At 39.2% G+C, this 18,929-nt stretch overlaps 2 protein-coding genes across 9 annotated transcripts in view; one reads left to right on the plus strand and one right to left on the minus strand.

The window, feature by feature from the left end:
- Positions 1 to 15,483, plus strand: part of ecm2 (extracellular matrix protein 2, female organ and adipocyte specific) — a 29,025-nt gene extending 13,542 nt beyond the window's left edge. For 3 of the 8 annotated variants that reach the window (XM_080891088.1, XM_080891089.1, XM_080891085.1), the window contains 9 exons: positions 3,371 to 3,559; positions 5,591 to 6,670; positions 7,544 to 7,659; positions 8,278 to 8,413; positions 9,005 to 9,162; positions 10,359 to 10,498; positions 10,607 to 10,719; positions 11,257 to 11,470; positions 12,951 to 15,481. In XM_080891088.1, the coding sequence (XP_080747214.1) occupies positions 3,371 to 3,559; positions 5,591 to 6,670; positions 7,544 to 7,659; positions 8,278 to 8,413; positions 9,005 to 9,162; positions 10,359 to 10,498; positions 10,607 to 10,719; positions 11,257 to 11,470; positions 12,951 to 13,119 (2,315 nt within the window). In that variant the 3' untranslated portion in view covers positions 13,120 to 15,481. Of the gene's footprint in view, positions 1 to 3,370; positions 3,560 to 5,590; positions 6,671 to 7,543; positions 7,660 to 8,277; positions 8,414 to 9,004; positions 9,163 to 10,358; positions 10,499 to 10,606; positions 10,720 to 11,256; positions 11,471 to 12,950 lie in introns of all 8 variants that reach the window. The other 5 variants (XM_080891090.1, XM_080891087.1, XM_080891086.1 and 2 more) reach the window with 5 other exon arrangements.
- The window catches only part of cenpp (centromere protein P), a 120,470-nt gene that overhangs the window by 14,941 nt on the left and 86,600 nt on the right, over positions 1 to 18,929 (minus strand). The gene's annotated exons all lie outside the window — the stretch shown is intronic.

Consider the following 18,929-nt stretch of genomic DNA (forward strand, 5'->3'; position numbering starts at 1 on the left):
TCTGTATAAAAGACACCTGTCCACAGCCTCAAACAGTCAGACTCCAAACTCCGCCATGGCCAAGACCAAAGAGCTTTCGAAGGACACCAGGAAAAGTATTGTAGACCTGCACCAGACTGGGAAGAGTGAATCTACAATAGGCAAGCAGCTTGGTGTGAAAAAAATCAACTGTGGGAGCAATCATCAGAAAATGGAAGACATACAAGACCACTGATAATCTCCCTCGATCTGGGGCTCCACGCAAGATCTCATCCCGTGGGGTCAAAATGATCATGAGAACGGTGAGCAAAGATCCCAGAACCACACGGGGGGACCTGGTGAATGACCTGCAGAGAGCTGGGACCAAAGTAACAAAGGTCACCATCAGTAACACACTACAACGGCAGGGAATCAAATCCCGCAGTGCCAGACGTGTTCCGCTGCTGAAGCCAGTGCATGTCCAGGCCCGTCTGAAGTTTGCCAGAGAGCACATGGATGATACAGCAGAGGATTGGGAGAATGTCATGTGGTCAGATGAAACCAAAGTAGAACTTTTTGGTATAAACTCAACTCGTCGTGTTTGGAGGAAGAAGAATACTGAGTTGCATCCCAAGAACACCATACCTACTGTGAAGCATGGGGGTGGAAACATCATGCTATGGGGCTGTTTTTCTGCCAAGGGGACAGGACGACTGATCCGTGTTAAGGACAGAATGAATGGGGCCATGTATCGTGAGATTTTGAGCCAAAACCTCCTTCCATCAGTGAGAACTTTGAAGATGAAACGAGGCTGGGTCTTCCAACATGACAATGATCCAAAACACACCACCCAGGCAACAAAGGAGTGGCTCCGTAAGAAGCATTTGAAAGTCCTGGAGTGGCCTAGCCAGTCTCCAGACCTCAACCCCATAGAAAATCTGTGGCGGGAGTTGAAAGTCCGTGTTGCTCGGCGACAGCCCCAAAACATCACTGCTCTCGAGAAGATCTGCATGGAGGAATGGGCCAAAATACCAGCTACTGTGTGTGCAAACCTGGTAAAGACCTATAGTAAACGTTTGACCTCTGTTATTGCCAACAAAGGTTATGTTACAAAGTATTGAGTTGTATTTTTGTTATTGACCAAATACTTATTTTCCACCCTAATTTACGAATAAATTCTTTACAAATCCTACCATGTGGATTCATGGATTTTTTTTTCACATTCTGTCTCTCACAGTTGAAGTGTACCTCTGGTGCAAATTACTGACCTCTGTCATCATTTTAAGCGGGGGAACTTGCACAATCGGTGGCTGACTAAATACTTTTTTGCCCCACTGTATGTGTCATATATTATAATATTATAAAAACTTGTATTGTTTTTAACTGTTGTCCACTAATTGTGCTACTGGTGATAAAAACAACAAATAATATGCTCTGAATGGTATAGGATAGTGCCATATCACAGTGCTTACCAAGCTAACCATGCTATTTAATCAAAAACCTGCAATTTACTGAGCAATGTAGAGAACAGTGACACAGAGACAAAGTTTTAAAGAGAAAAGCTCTAAAGTATGTGTGTTCGAACTGAGATGACAGGGTGACAGTCTCACTGCTCACTGTTAAAAGGACAAAGATATTAGGGAGACCGTATTTAAGAGAAATAACCTGAGCCTCTTAACTACCTGTGTTCCTATAGACGTAACAAAGAGCATACCATTAGAAAGGATAGATGACAGACAGAGCTAACAGACAAAAAAAAGAGGCTCTTCCTGCTGTATCATAGTGGTTTACAGTCTTTTATACTGACTCACTGCCAGGCATAGCCTTGTCTTGTCCTTGGTCTCATGTTGAAAGGTGAAGTTAATTCAAAGGGAGGAGTAGAAATGCTTTGTCTGTTTTTTATGGTAAAGTACAGGCTTTAGATTCGACTAGACACACACAGCAATTATTGCAGCAGGCCTGCTGCTGCTGAGGAGCATGAAAAGGGTCCAGGATAAAGTTGTGTCTGGCTCTAAATCTTAAATCACTGCTCAGCTTTGTTCAGTGACTCAATTTGTTGTGGTTCTGTGTTCAGTGAAAATAAGTTCCTTTGTTTGAAAACTAAATTGGTCAATCAGAGGTTTGTTGATGAGATTAGGAATGGGGATGTCAGCTTCTAGCACCAGAGCCAGAAAACAGTCACAACATAAGGTGCTGATTAGATTTTTGCACCTCTACAGGTTACTGCAAGTCAGACAGATGCCCCATTCACTCCCCAAACAATATGGGGCCACCATCCTGTAAAACTAATGCGGTCAAAAAGTTCCTTGAATCACCCCACCAAAAATGGCTGATGTTTGCTTTAAAGTCAACTTCTTGTGCAGCAGTGCTCCTGGAAGTCTTGTTTTGCACTTTTAAGTCTCTAAATCTCAATGTCAAATTTGCAGAAAACATACACTTCTCTTCCAAACTGACTTAATTTTCACACAGAGGCTCCCCACTGCTGATGACACCTGGATTTACAGCTGTGATCCAGTAGTTTCTCCACAGGTAACAAGTTTTCCTGTAATGTCCCGAGGCATCTAAAGAAGAACATACAGTGGAAACTCCCTGAATTGTGCTACAGTGTGCCAGTAAACAGCACATTATAAAGGCCACTGTTTGGCCTCACCACCTGTCCCACTTGGCTAATGTGAAAGATCAAGTAGGGGTTTAGACAAACACAGGAATATAATCTTGAAGGGCAAGTCATCCAACTTTAAATCAGCAACATTTTAGATTTTCATGAGTAACTTCCTTGAATTTTCTGGTGGCACTTTTTACTAGAACGGTTCTCTTATTTAGCAAACAAAACTACAACAGGGCAGAGGCTGGGAAACTCTTTCAATATGAAGTAAAATAGTGTAATCTCTAAGCAGCACTCCATGATCCAAAGTGTTTCTGTTATTAAGACATGATTCACAGTGAAAATGTTTGGTATCTGAATGAAAAGAAACCACATTTGGTTCTTCTTCTCATTTACCACTATGTAACAAAGTGTCACCCACTGCTTGTTTGATTGTGTTGAGTGACTGCTTGCAGGCTTTGTAATTATGTCCAGTTGTTTCAATGCTAATTATACTTTCAGCATTTGCACAGTTGTTGTGCAGAAAACCAGAAATCTTACCATGTACCCACGATGGTGAGGCTGCAGATGTTTCATAGTGTTTTATGACTGTGTGTGCTCACTGCAGATGTCAAACGCCAATATACTACAGTAGCAGTCATGTTCTTGCCCATAGTGTGTGTCCTTATGGGTACACTGCCAGGTCTTAATGTTTTTCAGACATTATTTGCTAATGTTAAATGTACTAATGCTTCTAGATAATATAAACATTTCATAGTTTGATTTCAATTAATTACTCCTGACATTACTGTCTCTGTGTTGTTTCAGGTAAGCAGGGCCAGTGTGTGTACCAGGGTCTGACCATGTTTGACCAAGCCGTCTGGTCCCCAAAGCCCTGTGTGACTTGTCTGTGTACCGGAGGGCGGGTGGTTTGTGATGAGAGCACCTGTCCCGAAATACACTGTCATTTCCCCTTCACCCCTGCGGGCGAGTGCTGCCCTGTCTGCATGGAGCCAGGTAGAAACACAACATGTGACACAGCCATGGTACAACATTCAGAGGCAACAGATATTAACACCAAAGTCCCCTCAAAACCTAAAGGGGACCTACTAGAGTAACTCAATCAATCAATAATCCACATTTCAAGATGTTCTATCTGCTACTATCTTATGAGTCAGTAGACGTCTCCTTTGTTAAAATGAAACTCGTGTAAATTGTTCATTACATCAGTTCTGAACGGAATCGAAACATTTCCTTGGTGCTGAATAATTTCCATCTCTGAGGCCTCAGCATGTTGCTTCCTGTTTCATCATGGCTTTAAAAATGTGGTATGCACATTTTGGATGCGTGGACATTCATGTTGTGAGAGTTTTAGCATGTTTGTATATTGGGACATAACATCTGTTGTTCAACATGTCTGGGATTAATTTTGCTTTACTGTCAATTCAGATCATCAGAACAAAGACGAATGAATGTGGGACTAATATGAGGTTTAAAGATGAGATGCTGAGTCATATTACTGGGAGATCTGTGGAGATGCTGGAGGCAGAAAACAAATTGTAAAAAAATATTTGTGGGAAAGACTCAGCCAGCAGGCCTGTAGTAAAAACCTTTGGCAATGAGAACATAATTGTTAAATGTAAATATATTTTTACACTGTAATTTTTTGAGTTGCTAATGTTGGGGCAAATAATTTTCTACCTCTGCATGCATGTGCATCCTTTGTTGTAAATGGGAAACTTGTCTTTAAAACCTTCTAAGAATTATGGGGAAAAATAGCTGAACTTACACTATTTTTTCGTTGCTCATATTTTTGCATGCCACATTGAGTGCATATGTACAGAAATACAGCAGAAGAAAACCTCTTTTCTATGACTTGAAGGTCATAGAAAAGGTGTGTTCCTCTACCTGTACACGTGCACCTTCTGTTGTATGTATAAAGTTTACTGGGAAGGAAGCTGTTTTATAGCCAGAACAAAAGTCCAATTATAGTTATTCCCAAACTCACTGAAAAACCTCAGATGTAAGTTTGTCTCTTTGATTTTATATTTACTAAATGATCTTGTTAACACAAACTTTTTGACTATAAAACAGCACAAGTGTTGGACAAGTGAGCTAAAGTTGGTCTAAATCAGGAACAGTATTTTGCTGCATGATGTTTTTGATTCTTATAAGATGACAAACTGTATGTTTTATAAAATGTATCCATTGCTTCTGCTTCTACAAGACATTTTATAGATTTGAACAGAAAATTTACAGAAACCAACTAACCAACTATAAACTTAGGAGATGCCTAATCAGAAGTATTTAGGCAGTCTGAGCTAATTTGATTCCCCAAATGTTTGAAATTGAATACAAAATTGGACTCAAAAGATAAATAACAGCCACAAACACTGTCAACAAGGCCAACATCAGGTGGTACAGATATTTTGATGAGGAACTGATCCATTGTTAAATATAACCAACCAATTCTTAGGCCAAATTTGATTAGCCTTTTACAAAATGAAACTGTCTTGTAACTTCTCTCATTTTCATGACTTAACAAAAACATGAGACACACAAACATTCTCATATGGATGTATGTTTATGAAAACAAGTCTATAATTCATATTCAGATTTAGGACCAGAATGCACCAGTAGCAGCAAACACCACAACAACTGACTTTATCTGACTGTGATCATATGTCTTAGTGGTCTTAGTGGGATTTGGTCCAGACTGGTCTACAGCAGCAGTCTGCTCTGTAGCTTTAACAAGCTGGTCTGAAAGAATGTTTGTTCACAGCACTAACACACAGCCGTCTGTTTGTCCATCTGCTGTCTGTCTGTCCACCTATCACCATGCCTGTCTGTCCCCACCAACCTCAATCTCCATCCTGTTTCCTCTCTTTTATTGCAGTTTCTTTATTTTTCCGCTCTACTTCTTCATCTTTCTCTCTGTCTGTATCTCCAACTTTTTTTTTCTTCACTCCTCTTTTCCTTCCTGTCCCTTTTCCTCCTACCCCTTGATGTGGTGTCCCTCACCACCATAACCCCCCCCCCCCCCCCCAGAACCTGACCTCAGCCTTGACATTTCTGGTGACTCCCCAGTTCCCAATGACCCCAGTGATGTCGTGACTCCACTGACCCAAGAGGAGATCCAGAAAATCCTCTGGAGGGAGGCAGAGCAGCATCGTGAGGAGGAAGAACGCGTGAAGAAGAAGGAGGAAGCGAGAAGAAAGAGAAGGAAGCAAAGGAAAGAGCAGGAGGAGAAACAGAGAAAGATAGCTGAGGAGATGAGAAAGCAGGAGGAGGAGGCACTGAGGCTGCAGGAAGAAAAGGAACTGGAGGAGTGGAGCAGGCAGGTAGATGAGGAGCAAAAGAGGAGGCAGGAGGAAGAGGAAGATAGGAGACAGAAGGAGGAAGCAGAGAGAGAAGCAAGAGAGAGGGAAAGGAAGCTAGAGGAGGAAAGGAAAAAGCAGGAGGAGATGCTGAGGGAAGAACTTTTGGATTTAGTTGAAAAGGAGAAAGAGCGGCACGAGGAAGAGAACGAGAGGTACGAGGAAGAGATCGAGAGGCACGAGGAAGAGAACGAGAGGTACGAGGAAGAGATCGAGAGGCACGAGGAAGAGATCGAGAGGCGCGAGGAAGAGAACGAGAGGCGCGAGGAAGAGAACGAGAGGCGCGAGGAAGAGAACGAGAGGCGCGAGGAAGAGAACGAGAGGTACGAGGAAGAGAACGAGAGGCGCGAGGAAGAGATCGAGAGGCACGAGGAAGAGATCGAGAGGCGCGAGGAAGAGAACGAGAGGTACGAGGAAGAGAACGAGAGGCGCGAGGAAGAAAAGGAGGAGCAGGAGGAGGAGGTGTGGCTGAGAGGAGATGTGTTTCAAATGCTTCCAAAAGAGCCTGAAGAACCTGAGGAACCAGACCTCCTTCCTGCTCCGATTCCAAGACCTCCAGTTGCTACAGAGGAGGAACAGGTAGAAACCAAAGAGACGGAAGAAGGGGAGGATAGGGAGATCATAGTTGTAAACAGAGGAGGCCTTCCTCCAGGCTGTGACATCTCTGACGTTACTGCCACATGTGAGGATGCCAAACTCACACACTTCCCTCCTCTGGCCATTCCTGAGCTGAAATCCCTCAGTCTGGAGGGTAAGTCAACACCGGAGACACAGAGTCATTAAAGAAAACAAACCCTCAAAACAATCTGAGGATTTCAGAAGGATGTATATTATCAGTAGAGTTATACAAATACAAGTGAAACACTTAAAAAGGAAGCTTCAATATTATGTCAACCCACAACTCAGATGAAGCTTCTTAGCCTTTTTTTTTTTTTTTTTTTTTTTTAACAGTAAGAGAAATATAAAACTGATAATACTCGCATTAGGCTAATGATTGCAGAGGATTTGTACTGTTGCAGTTGAATGCAGTGTTTAATCAGTGACCTTGCATATTGGACAACGAGCAACCTGTAGGCTAATTTAAATATTCATGAACTTTTTTAAGGTGAACTTTTTTGAATGTTCATAATATTTTCATTGTAACATGTTACTGTATTTTGATTCAGTTACCCAGTGTGCTTCCCTTTGCTTACTTTATCATAGTCAGTGTCGGCCCAACCCAGACTTAAAGCATAAAGTTGTCATCGTGTATATGTTGTCTTAGCCTTGTGACATGAACACTGCTGGACAACAATCGCGTACAATCTTTTTACAGTCAAAACAGCAGCATCTTTTACCAAACAAACAACTAATGCGCTGCAAGGTTTGGAAAAAGCAGACTTGCATTATTAACATCGATCATCTAAAGCTGCTAAAAATCTGAAGTTTAACAAGAGAAAGGCATTACAACTGCCACCTACAAGTGAGAAGCTGGAAAAAACTTTTAGTTTGCCAAATTAGTATCACTTACCAGCCTGGGGAAGGGATTTAGAAACTAAGACTCCAATTAAGAAAGCACACAGAAACAAACTACAATTGGAGAAATCCTGTTGTCAATATTAACTGAACTTGCTCTGACCTGCAGGCAACAGCATCAGCCGCATCCCAGCAGATGCCTTTAATGGAATCCCTAACCTGGAGTGGATCAACCTGAAGAAAAACAAACTTACTTCTGCTGGCATTGACGCTAAAGCCTTCAAAGTAAGTCATAATAAAACTGAAAACGACTGAAGCCCAAGCTTTTTAAAAAAAATCATCTGCCAGAAATATAACAATGGTTCAAGTAATAAAGTTTAAAGGTGGGTGTGCAAAGACATATGGCCATCTTCAGTGTAATATCATCAACTCCACGGAGAAAGAAAGGTGTAACATAATAACAAAATCTTTAAGACTTGGTAAGATTTTTAGCAATTTTTTTTTTTTTTATGAGAAGGAAAGTGAATGTCCTACTAAACCTAAAAACATCTGTAAAATATGTAAATACCAAAGAGGTGGAAAGGAAGAAGGAGGTCTGCGTATCTGCTTAGACTACTGCGCCTGACATTTAGACGAGGAGAAGCAGCAGGAAAAAAAACCAAACAGACCAATGGAAAATATCCAAATGTGAAAAAAGTAATCATCTAAACATGTTGCATTTTATTAATAAATGTGACAAATGTGGAAACAACATTAAATGAAAAAAAAAAATTAACTACAAATTCAGAGAAGGAAAACAAACATGTATTTCTATAATAATAATAATAATAACAACAAGGATAATAACTTGGTGGCAGCCTATTTTTACTTTCCAGTACTTATACCTGCGTGTGTGTGTTTCAGGGTCTGAAGAAGCTAACACGTCTGTATTTGGATGGAAACCTTTTAGACGTTGTGCCATCTGACCTTCCCCCAACCCTGCAGGAGCTGAAGATCAATGAAAACAGATTGAGAGGGATAGATGAAAACAGCTTCCAGGGTACTGCTATCACATCCTTTAATGACATCCAGCTGGTGTTTCTCTGTCCAAGAAGTCAAAGTACCACAGACATTGATTTGGCACTATCTAAATAAAACTGAATGGAATTGATATGAAATCGCCTTATAGTTTGACCTCATCAATTACATGGCCTGTAGGACTTCCAGAATCAACAGGCATCCCTGAGCACTTATTTGGGCAGCTATAAATATAAATATGATCTTAATTTACATTAATTTTATTCATCAAATAAGCATAAAGCTGCATGTATGGAATTAGTCAAATCTGATGAAAAACACAAAAGTTTGCCCTAAAATAAAGTTTTATGAGACTTTATTAGAGTTATATTTCTAGTAGAATCTTTGCTGCGGCAGGATTCTTCCATAGATTCCCATTCAATATTCCCATGTCTGTCTCCTATATTGCGTCTGGTTACAAACAACCGTTCATTGTTTTAAAATTCAAAATATAAATTGGTTACTTCATGGATTGCACAGCTCACAGACCAAAAGAAAGTTAGATCCTATGTATGGTTATTCACTTCTAAACACACTATTCATCACAAGTTTATCTTTTTTTTTAATCTTTAAGATTTGAGCAGCCTGGTTATTCTGGAGCTGGAAGGAAATCTGCTGAGTGAGGGGAATGTAGATCCTCTGGCCTTCGCTCCCCTAATCCAGCTTTCCTACCTCAGACTGGGGAGAAACCATTTCCGTACTGTACCACAAGGCCTTCCCAAGTCATTGCTGGTATGAAACAATATCTGTTTCCTTGACTCTCTGACTATCTCTCATTCCTCACACTGGGATACATCCTTGGCCACATTTTTTGACTTATTTAAAAGACCCCCGGGCCTCATATTTGAGATAAAATAGGCTTACATAAGTTCCAAACATTGGGATCTATAAAAACAAACTTGGCAGCCAAATGCTCGCAGCTATATTAAAACTCTAACCTATGTGAATGATATTTGGAGACAGAAGAAAACTGGAAATGCAAACTGCAGAGAGGTGAATTATATGTGATGCCTCTCAACTTATACACAATATTGCCAAAAAATATTCAATCACCCATCCAATCTTTAATATATTGATACGTTTTTTCATAGAATTTGTGAGGTGATAGACCTTAATGTTCACATGTAATTCTATAATCTGTGCACACTGTTAAACTAGAATATGGAAGCTTTAATCAGCTCATAAGCCTTTTTGAACTGCAGCTGGCAAAGAAAATAAATATACACAGCTTTCAATAAACCAACCTATTACATAGTTGATCAATTTTTCTTTCACATTGTCAGAGTAGCTGAATTTACTTTTTGCTGAAGTAGCAAAATTTTCTTTTTGGGTCTGATGTTTAATTTCTGCTTCTACCTGTGGGAAACCATTTCACCCGAGCAATTATGGTCTTTGGCTAACCACAAACAATGCAGAACACCAGCGGCACAATGCTGCTGTAAACCTACTTCATTTTATGACACTGGAAAGGTTTTACTTACTCTCTCTGCAAATCCAAACCCTCTGATTGTTGTTCATCCAGAACCAGAGTACAGTCTATCATTAACATGTTTCTCTGCTAAATATTCAGGGTTCCAAGTTTTGTGAGAGACTTTGGCTTTTGAATAGTGAAGAGTTAATGATTATAATTAAAGGTTATGCGTGGTGGTCACACTCCTGCCTGCCTTCTCATTTTACTAATTAGGCTGAAAAAACACAAACACAGCTTTGGCATGAATTATGCATTTACAGCCTTAAACAAAGTCAGGAAGAACAACAAACCCATCTGCCAAGATCTCTGAACAAAAACCATCCAGGAAACATATTTACACTAATTGCATGTGAAATTAGGAACTCACGGCAACATTGGATCCCACTTCCTCATAAATAGTTTATATTATGACGCTCATGTTGCCAAATATTTTGTTTTATGTTTTTCCATCTTTTAGGAACTCTATTTGGAGAACAACCTTATTGAAGAAATCTCAGAGACCGTTTTCAATCAGACCAGCAATCTGAACATAGTTTCTTTAAGACACAACAAACTGGAGGAGACCAGGATTGCTCCACTGGCATGGATCAACCACAGGTCTGACAGAAAGAGAGGCTTTTACCCCCACAGTAGTGTTACTTTAGCTGTAATTTTCATGGTCTCTTACTGTTAGTAATTGTTTTCATACTGTTACCTTCTCTGCAGAAATTTGGAGTCCATTGACCTTTCATATAATAAGCTTTACATGGTTCCTTCATATCTACCAAGATCTCTAGTTCACTTGGTGCTCTTGGGAAACAATATTGAGAGGATACCTGGTAGGTGTGACTGGTTAAAGGATTATCTGGCTAATAAATGTTACCTTCTTAAAGTTAGCGGACTGACACAAAACCTTCCTATTCAATGTTTTATTTTTTAAACAATAATAACTTTAAATGGATTAGGCTGATGATTGATCTAAGTTTTTTAGAAAATTAACTTCTATAATACATAAGTGGTAAGTGCTAGCTTACTTAGGTCAGTTTCTCCAACACTGAGAAAGCAATGCACAAGCAACATCAGAGGTTTGGGTTTTGTTATGCTCTTTCTGATGTATGGGTACTGGAAGCGGTCAAAATGTATTTATTTTGATCTTTTTATTACCCATCGTTTATTACCCATAAACAAACAAAACAATAAATATATACATAACTAAATAAATAAATAACATGATCAAAGTTAACAGACTACTTTAGAATGACTTAATGATTTGCTGTGTAGTTTAAGGTGAGCTGCAGTTAACACTTATTAAGACTTGTACAGGTAGAGTTAAATTATTGTACAAGGTAAATTATTTTCTTTAAATACCTCCACAGGTTACGTTTTTGCCCACATGCAACCTGGTTTAGAGTACCTCTACCTCTCCTACAACAAACTGGATGGAGAAGGGACTGAACCCGAGTCGTTCTTTGGGGCCTACCACTCCCTGGTAGAACTGTGTTTGGACCACAACCAGCTGGTTGTTGTGCCATCTGGCATCAACGAAATGACCAACTTACACTTCCTCAGACTCGACAATAACATGATCAGGTAAGAAAGCACTATTCATAAATACACATGCATTAATTCTGAATGTTCTAATATGCAAACTTTTTAAACAGTTACTTCCTTGACACACATGAGACTATCTTACTCGTAATTTGTTTATGTTGAGAACATTTTTTGGCACTGGGCGTACTGTTACAGGCAGAATTGTACTGTTATATGTCTGCACTAGCTAATTATAAAATGGGAGCATAAATGAGGCTTATAGAAGACACCTCTTAACAGCTCTCTATATTTGAAACTCTCCAGTCCATTACGGATCAGTTATAAAATAAGAAGAATTTCAAAAATGTAATATCACTTTGCTAATTTTTACATGTTATTTGTTTATGGGTTTTTTCCCCAAATCAAATGCTTTGCACAAACTTCCAAGACAGTAGAGAAAAATTATTACTATTGACTTGATTGGTACAATGGCGTAACTAATAATTAAAATTAAGACTGATGGTGTAATAATGATTTGCATGATTTGCTCCGACTTTAATATGATGACCAGAAATGATTACTGATTTATTTAGTTACAGAAAAAAATAAGATAGTGATTGATGATCTCAAAAAACTAATTTAAGTAAGAAAAGGAGTCAGGAAAAAACAGGTGATTAAACACAGAACCACAAAGTCATTTAAGACCAACAACAAAGCTCCTATGACAGACATGAGTCGGACCAGATGACTGACTCATTCAACACAGACTGCCAAACAATATTATACTGAAAGTTCACTGGATGGAGAGTTGTCTTGACGACAAGAAACAAAACAAGTTGATTCATAGTTCCACCTAGGAGTCGCACTGAATCACCTCATTATGCACTCACAGGTTTCTTGCGCCGTGCACATAGTCCAGGTCGTGGCAGTGTGTTTTATTTGAAATGACCAATTTAAACACTGCACTTTGGTCTGTCTTTATTGGCAAGAAGGCTAACACTGCAGGTGGGAAATTACAATCAGACTTGAAGGAAATATTGCTAACCATTCTAACATATGTGGTGCAATAAATACACAAAAAAACCCTAAAAATGAATAAATATGCACAAAAGTTTAAAACCTTGAAAACGGACTAGAAATGTATATGTTAAATTTCTTCTTAGAAAATGCTAAGTGAGTATTTTCTTCTTTTGGAACATGTTTAACTACACAAAGAAAACAAAAGACGATTTCCAGTAAATGCAACATGAAGTGAAAAGTAATTAGTAGTGTTGGTCTTATATACTCATTATATTAACTAAATATTAATGTCTGTGTATTAATAGTTTTGGTGATTAATGAACTCTGTAACCGTGTATCTTCTGCATATCAGTGAATTGTACATTAAAACGACATGTTTCCCAGAGGGAGCATATATGCAAAAATATACTTGGGCACAGATCAGTACTCCATTATCTGCCAGTTAACACATAATGGAAAAAAGTTTGTTTCAGCTATAGGGAATAAACATGAATCTATATTCTCATGCTATGTCTTCAAGGAGTATTCCTGATGAAGCCATCTGTGACCCAAACCGCAGCGGGGACTCCACCTTGGTGGCTGTAAGATTGGAAAACAACTACATCGACCCACAAAAAATCTCACCAATGGCCTTTTCATGTGTAAGATCTGCATCAAGTGTGGTCTTAAAACCCCAGAAAACCAAGTGAACACACATAAACAAAATAAAAAACTGAGAGACAGTGGACTTTAATCTGCCAAAAGAAGTCAAAATCTCCTTTCATCATTTTTTTCTGTTACTAATATCATACAAATAATATAATACAAATAAACCTAAAAAATTACTAGAAAACGCGTTAGTCTGATGTCAAAATCTGACACACATTCAAACATGGTTACTGTTGTATGGTAAGATGCTATTTGAACATTTTCTACAACTTTAGACCAAACACATGGTTTGGTATCTGGTAAGCTGTCCTGCTCTGTCACTTGGCCTTAAACTGGTGTGAAAGTGACAGAACACATCTGTCCACTCTCAGAAAATCTTCTTCTACTTTTGGCTGGTCCCTCTAGAGGGTCGCCGCTGTGGATCACTGTGTAAAAGGGAAGGAATTCACAGTAAAATGAAAATCCTAATAAAGAAATGGAAAGAATTCTATGAAGTGCGACTGCAAGCACAGCGCATTATTTTTAACAACCTCAGCACCTTCATGTTTCATTTCTCAGCAGCAATTCTTCCACTGCCTGTTTTCATAAAAACCCTGACATGGAAAGCTCACACGTGACACATCCCCTAAGATGATTGTGTTAAACCAAGTGCTGCTGGAGCCAATTCCTCAAACAGATCGAGATGAGATGTAATGACATGCCTGTTCCTCAACATTTTATCTTTATCTTGCTTACGTGAATGGACAGGGCAGTGACCTCCTCAATTGTAGTTAAGTCTGATTTATGTTTGATGCAAAAATTAAGTGGGAGTCTTGCTATTGCATGTGTTATGATTTACAATTCAGCATCATCAAGATGAATGCATCATATGTGATATTGAGCTTTTGTTATGGTATATCCTGCACAGCAACTGTTTCACTTCACTTTGTGGTTAAAAGAATTCACAATGAATTCACAATTCATTACAAAGTTATGACTGCATCTGTATCTGGGTTAACTTCTATTTCTTCTTATCCTGCTTTATATAGTATGTGTCTTAACATGGGTTTATTTAATCCCAGGTAGGAGCAGAGTATGCTAAAGAACTTATGGAGATTATGGCCAAACATTTCTGACTTTAATACTGCTGCATGAAAATATCTTATTTTTCTTACTGTAAATTTGTACTTCTGTGTTTTCTTTTAACTGAATCTTCTTCTTTCCCAGACAGAAACACACAAGACTTTTAGATAATTTAAACTCTTTTACTGTGCATCAGCTTTCAAGCTGTGCAAATTGTAATATAATGTATTACCACTGTGTACATGAAAGGCTCGTTCTACCCTAACGTTACTTTGAAAAGCTCTCACTAGAGGTCCAAAACACTCAACAATTTACTTTAGATTTTTAATTTTTTCCCCCACAAATTTAAGATATATTTGAAGATTATATCCTTTCATTTGCTCTTGGCTGGCCAACATGCTTAAATTATATGAAGTTGGTGAGTATATTTTACAGTTTAGCACAATGTTATGATGCACGGAAAAAATAAACTTTAAGTTACCATTCCTGTCTGAGTGAAGTCTGCCTAAACCTAGTACCCTCACACACCCAAATAAGTTAGATTATATTGCACTGGATCCCCTGATCATTTACACAGCCTGCCTGTCCAGGACATTTAGGAGTATATTCATGTTATCAAATTAACAGCTTGGGCTTCAGGGAAAAAGTGGAGCCATGATGACTTTTACAGAATAAGAAAAAAAATGTAGTTAACCTTCCATTACATGTCTTTTAGCTATATGTAATACATATTTACTGAAAGCTGCAATTAACAGAGCTGAAAAGCCAACCAATTCATAATATTTTCCTCTACAAGCCTGAGGTTTAGGATCATTTACTTCAGTCACAGACATCGAAAGGATGATTGAAACAGAAAAAAACCTAAACTGTGAGGAGCATAAAACCTCAGCTTCTTTAATGGTAAAAAACCTGAAAATATTAGATAATTATATGGGGACTAAAATTAATTTGAATGAATAAAAGCAATAAAACAAAGAATCACAAATGTGTGGTCAGTTTTCTAGATGCCGGCAGTTGTCATCTGACTGAACCTGGAGCTGGAAAACTTTCCTCCCTTGAACTAAAGCTGAGATGAAAGTTTTTCCTGAGGGAGTTCTCCTCTGCCAACATAAACAGCTGCTCTGTTCATCAGTCTTGCATATCAAACACGTGAGTGAGCAATCATATACTCATTAGTCATGTGACCTCATCCATGCTCCTCAGGATGAGGAGATGTAACTGAAAAAGTAAACTGTAAAGTCATTCCCATGTACTCAGACATTTTATCAGGCACAAAAGATCAGTACGGAGGTGGAACTCAATTCATCTGATTTCTGTGATATAAAAATGGAAAAAAATGAAATTAAAAGGAAAATGAAGCAGTGTTTTTGTTTTTTTGTGAATAACAGTGTATCCCCAACTTTGCAACCTTGTATTTGTGAGACACATGAAACTGTGACTATGATGCTTTTGTTCACTGGTCAAAACTGAGATACTTACACTCAGCAGCCAATTTGTTAGGCACACCATTCAACTGCTCATTAACGCAAACATGTAATCAGCCAGTCACATGGTACAAATGTATGGAACCAGGCATAAGGACATGGTAACGAAGACCTGCTGGAGTTCAAACTGAGCATCACAATGGTGAAGAAAGGTGATGTAAGTGAGTCTGACTGAGGCATGGTTGTTGGTGCCACACAGACTGATCGGAGTGTTTATGAAACTGCTGATCTGCTGGAATTTTTCTATACAGCCATCTTTAGGTTTTACGGATAATGGTCATAAAAAGTGAAAATATCCAGTGTGCATCAATTCTCTGAGTGAAAGTTATGCCAGATTCTTTAATGTTGATCCCAGAATTCAGAGGAGAATACCCATTGAGCTGATAGGAAGGTAACAGTAACACAAATGACTACTTTTTACAACAAGTATACGTAGAACATACTGGTTCGATGGAAAAGGTTTGATGGAAAAGACCACACTGTTCGAGATAAGTCTGTGTCTTGCATGCAAACTATAGCAGCAAAATGTTGGTAAAGTACAGGATAAATATTCCAACACAGTGCAAAAACAAAAATTACTTCGTTTTAAGGGGTCATAAACTAAAACTGCTGGTGACCACTAGGGCTGCCACAAACGATTATTTTGATAGTCGACTAGTCACCGATTATTTTTGCGATTAGTCGACTAATCAGACCATGCATCCATTGGACGTAAAACATACAGCTTATTGCACCAGCATTCATCTGCACTATCATTAGCTTACAGCTTTAAGTGTCTAAGGTATAACAATAAGACTTCTAAGTTATCTAAGTGACTTATATATCATGTTTGAAAATGTTTGTTTGAAAATATGTGGTGTCTTGATAAACTGAGCAGATATTTGAGGTTTACACAGCTACATTCTCGCCTGAAAATATGTTAAACGTTTATTTTGTGACCCAGAAAGAATAATTAGAGTAAAACTAACTAGTAGGGATGGGTATCGTTTAGGTTTTATCCGATACCGGTGCCAAATCGGTACTTTTGAAACGGTGCCGGTGCTCAAACGGTGCTCAAACCGGTGCTTAAAGAATGGAGAACACAAAATTGGTCCATAAACCTCTCATGTTCAGCTGTTTTTTGTAAAAATATAACAATGTTAGCCTTTTCTGCAGCTATGGGGCATATATGGTATCACTCTTGGCTGGAAGCAGTGCTTAAACAATGGAAAAAAAACAAACTTTGTCCTAAACCTCTCATGTTTAACTGTTTTCCACTTTTTCTTTGGTCATTTTAGCCTTTTTAGCCAGGGTGAAGGGAGTATCTGCCATCAAACAAGAGGACAGCCGCATGTAGCTATGATGATGTTTGCTAGTTCACCTTACATGCATTAATGTAATAACGTGGTTAGCCTACTCAACGTAAATTAGCTACTCACGCAGAGAAGAACGGCTGCTGCCACCATCATCCGTCATCATTTCTGCTACACTGGCAGGGCTAGGGGCCAGGACTCTCCTCTTCGTGTTTTTGGGGGATGTTGCATAACAGGCAACCCACCCGCAGTAGATGTGCTCGGTGTGAGGTCTCGCAGCAAGCTATCAAATACGGCGCATTTCTGGGCTTTAAAAAAAAACGCTATGCGTCGCCAGGTGTTTCATCGGATTCGAGGTGTTACCTCCTTTGACAGTATCACAGTATCAGCTTAAAGCACTTGTTGCTGCTGAGTTTGCATATTTTGCTATGAAGTACAGCCAGACTTTTGACCGCTTCGCCTTGGACATTTTTAATCTGTAGCTCTGCTCTAACAGAACGTACGTACCTGGCCCCGCCTACTATCCTCGGAAACGTAAAATTATTGGCTAGAATCTAAAGTGTATCACAGCTCAGGAAAAAAAAGCACCGAAATAAAGCACCGAAATGTGCGCTGCTTTTCGGTCTGGTTACTACCGTTTATGACAGAACCGGTGCCATCATGGCACCGGACACCGGTACCCATCCCTACTAACTAGCATTGTTGGAAACGATGGGCTGCGCTATGAATTCTGGGACACAGCTTCTTCTTCTTCGGGGTTTAACGGCAGCTATCATCCTTCTTCATGCAGTGCTGCCATCTTCTGTTTCAGTCCGTTATTACACTCTTAAATCCTACTACTTATTCCTGCGTCTTTTGGGATCTTACAAAGCTTCAAACGACGTGTCGACTATTAAATTAGTCGTTGACGATTTTGATAGTTGATGTAATCGTGACTAATCGACTAATCGTAGCAGCCCTAGTGACCACTGACACAGATTTAGAAGTAAAACAATGTGAGAATACCTAAAATATATTGTTAAATCACTAAATTCAGTTAGAATAGCAGTTAAATGTACTTACTGACCAACAGTTACTTGTGAGCAAAAGTTAGTTTTATGAATAAGAATATATGTCACATTAAAACAAACAAACAAAAAACAAAAGTAGAAAAACAAACAATCAAAACACCAATAATCAATATTAGTGTCGGGTGGAACTGTGGTGAGATGAGATCATGGTGGAGTGTGGGGCTAGTGAACACTGCTCTGTTGTATAGCCTGGCTGGGTAACAGTGCCAGAAACAGGTAACACACTGAGTTGCAGGGTCACAGTTCTTTTAAAAATGTTTCCTGGCTTCAAAACGTTCCTGTGGCACTAAAGCAACAACAGCACTGAGGCAACTCTTTGGCTAGATGCCCTGGAAGTTGCCCCCGTGACTTACGGCATTAAAAGAAATTACCAGATGGAGGAAATTCTCCTTAACACAAAAACACAACAAGTTCCAGCTGTTCCAGCGCCGTCATAGACGTCTGATGGGTTGGAAAGTATGAGATCCTTAGAGAGAAGAGACATCCTGACCGCCTTCCATCAGTCAGGCAGACCATCTCACATCAGGAAATAATCTCTAACATTTAATTTGCAGTTTGAAGACAATAAATCCAACAATTACGCCATAGAATATTTTCACTACCACAAACCAGTTTCCCCTCTTTGGATTATTACAGCTACTGAATTAAATCTTTCTGTGGCAGACCAGTCAGCTGAGAGGTATGAGGTTTCGAAGGGCTCGTGTGCATGAAAACAGAAAACGACAGCATGACGGATACCTGGCTCAGACAAAGAAGCTCAATAATTTGAAGTTTCCCTTTGCTTCTGGGTAGGCAGAAAGACAAAAGGACCACCCACCATCCAGATCAACATGACGCAACAGGATATACCGTGGGGCTAGTGGTCCTTACAGTGCAGACAAATACCTTTAATGTCTTAGTCCTCACACAGGGCACAAAAAAGAGAAAACTCTCATGTAGGGTT

Source organism: Rhamphochromis sp. 'chilingali' (genome assembly GCF_963969265.1).
Source record: "Rhamphochromis sp. 'chilingali' genome assembly, chromosome: 9".
Taxonomy (NCBI): domain Eukaryota; kingdom Metazoa; phylum Chordata; class Actinopteri; order Cichliformes; family Cichlidae; genus Rhamphochromis; species Rhamphochromis sp. 'chilingali'.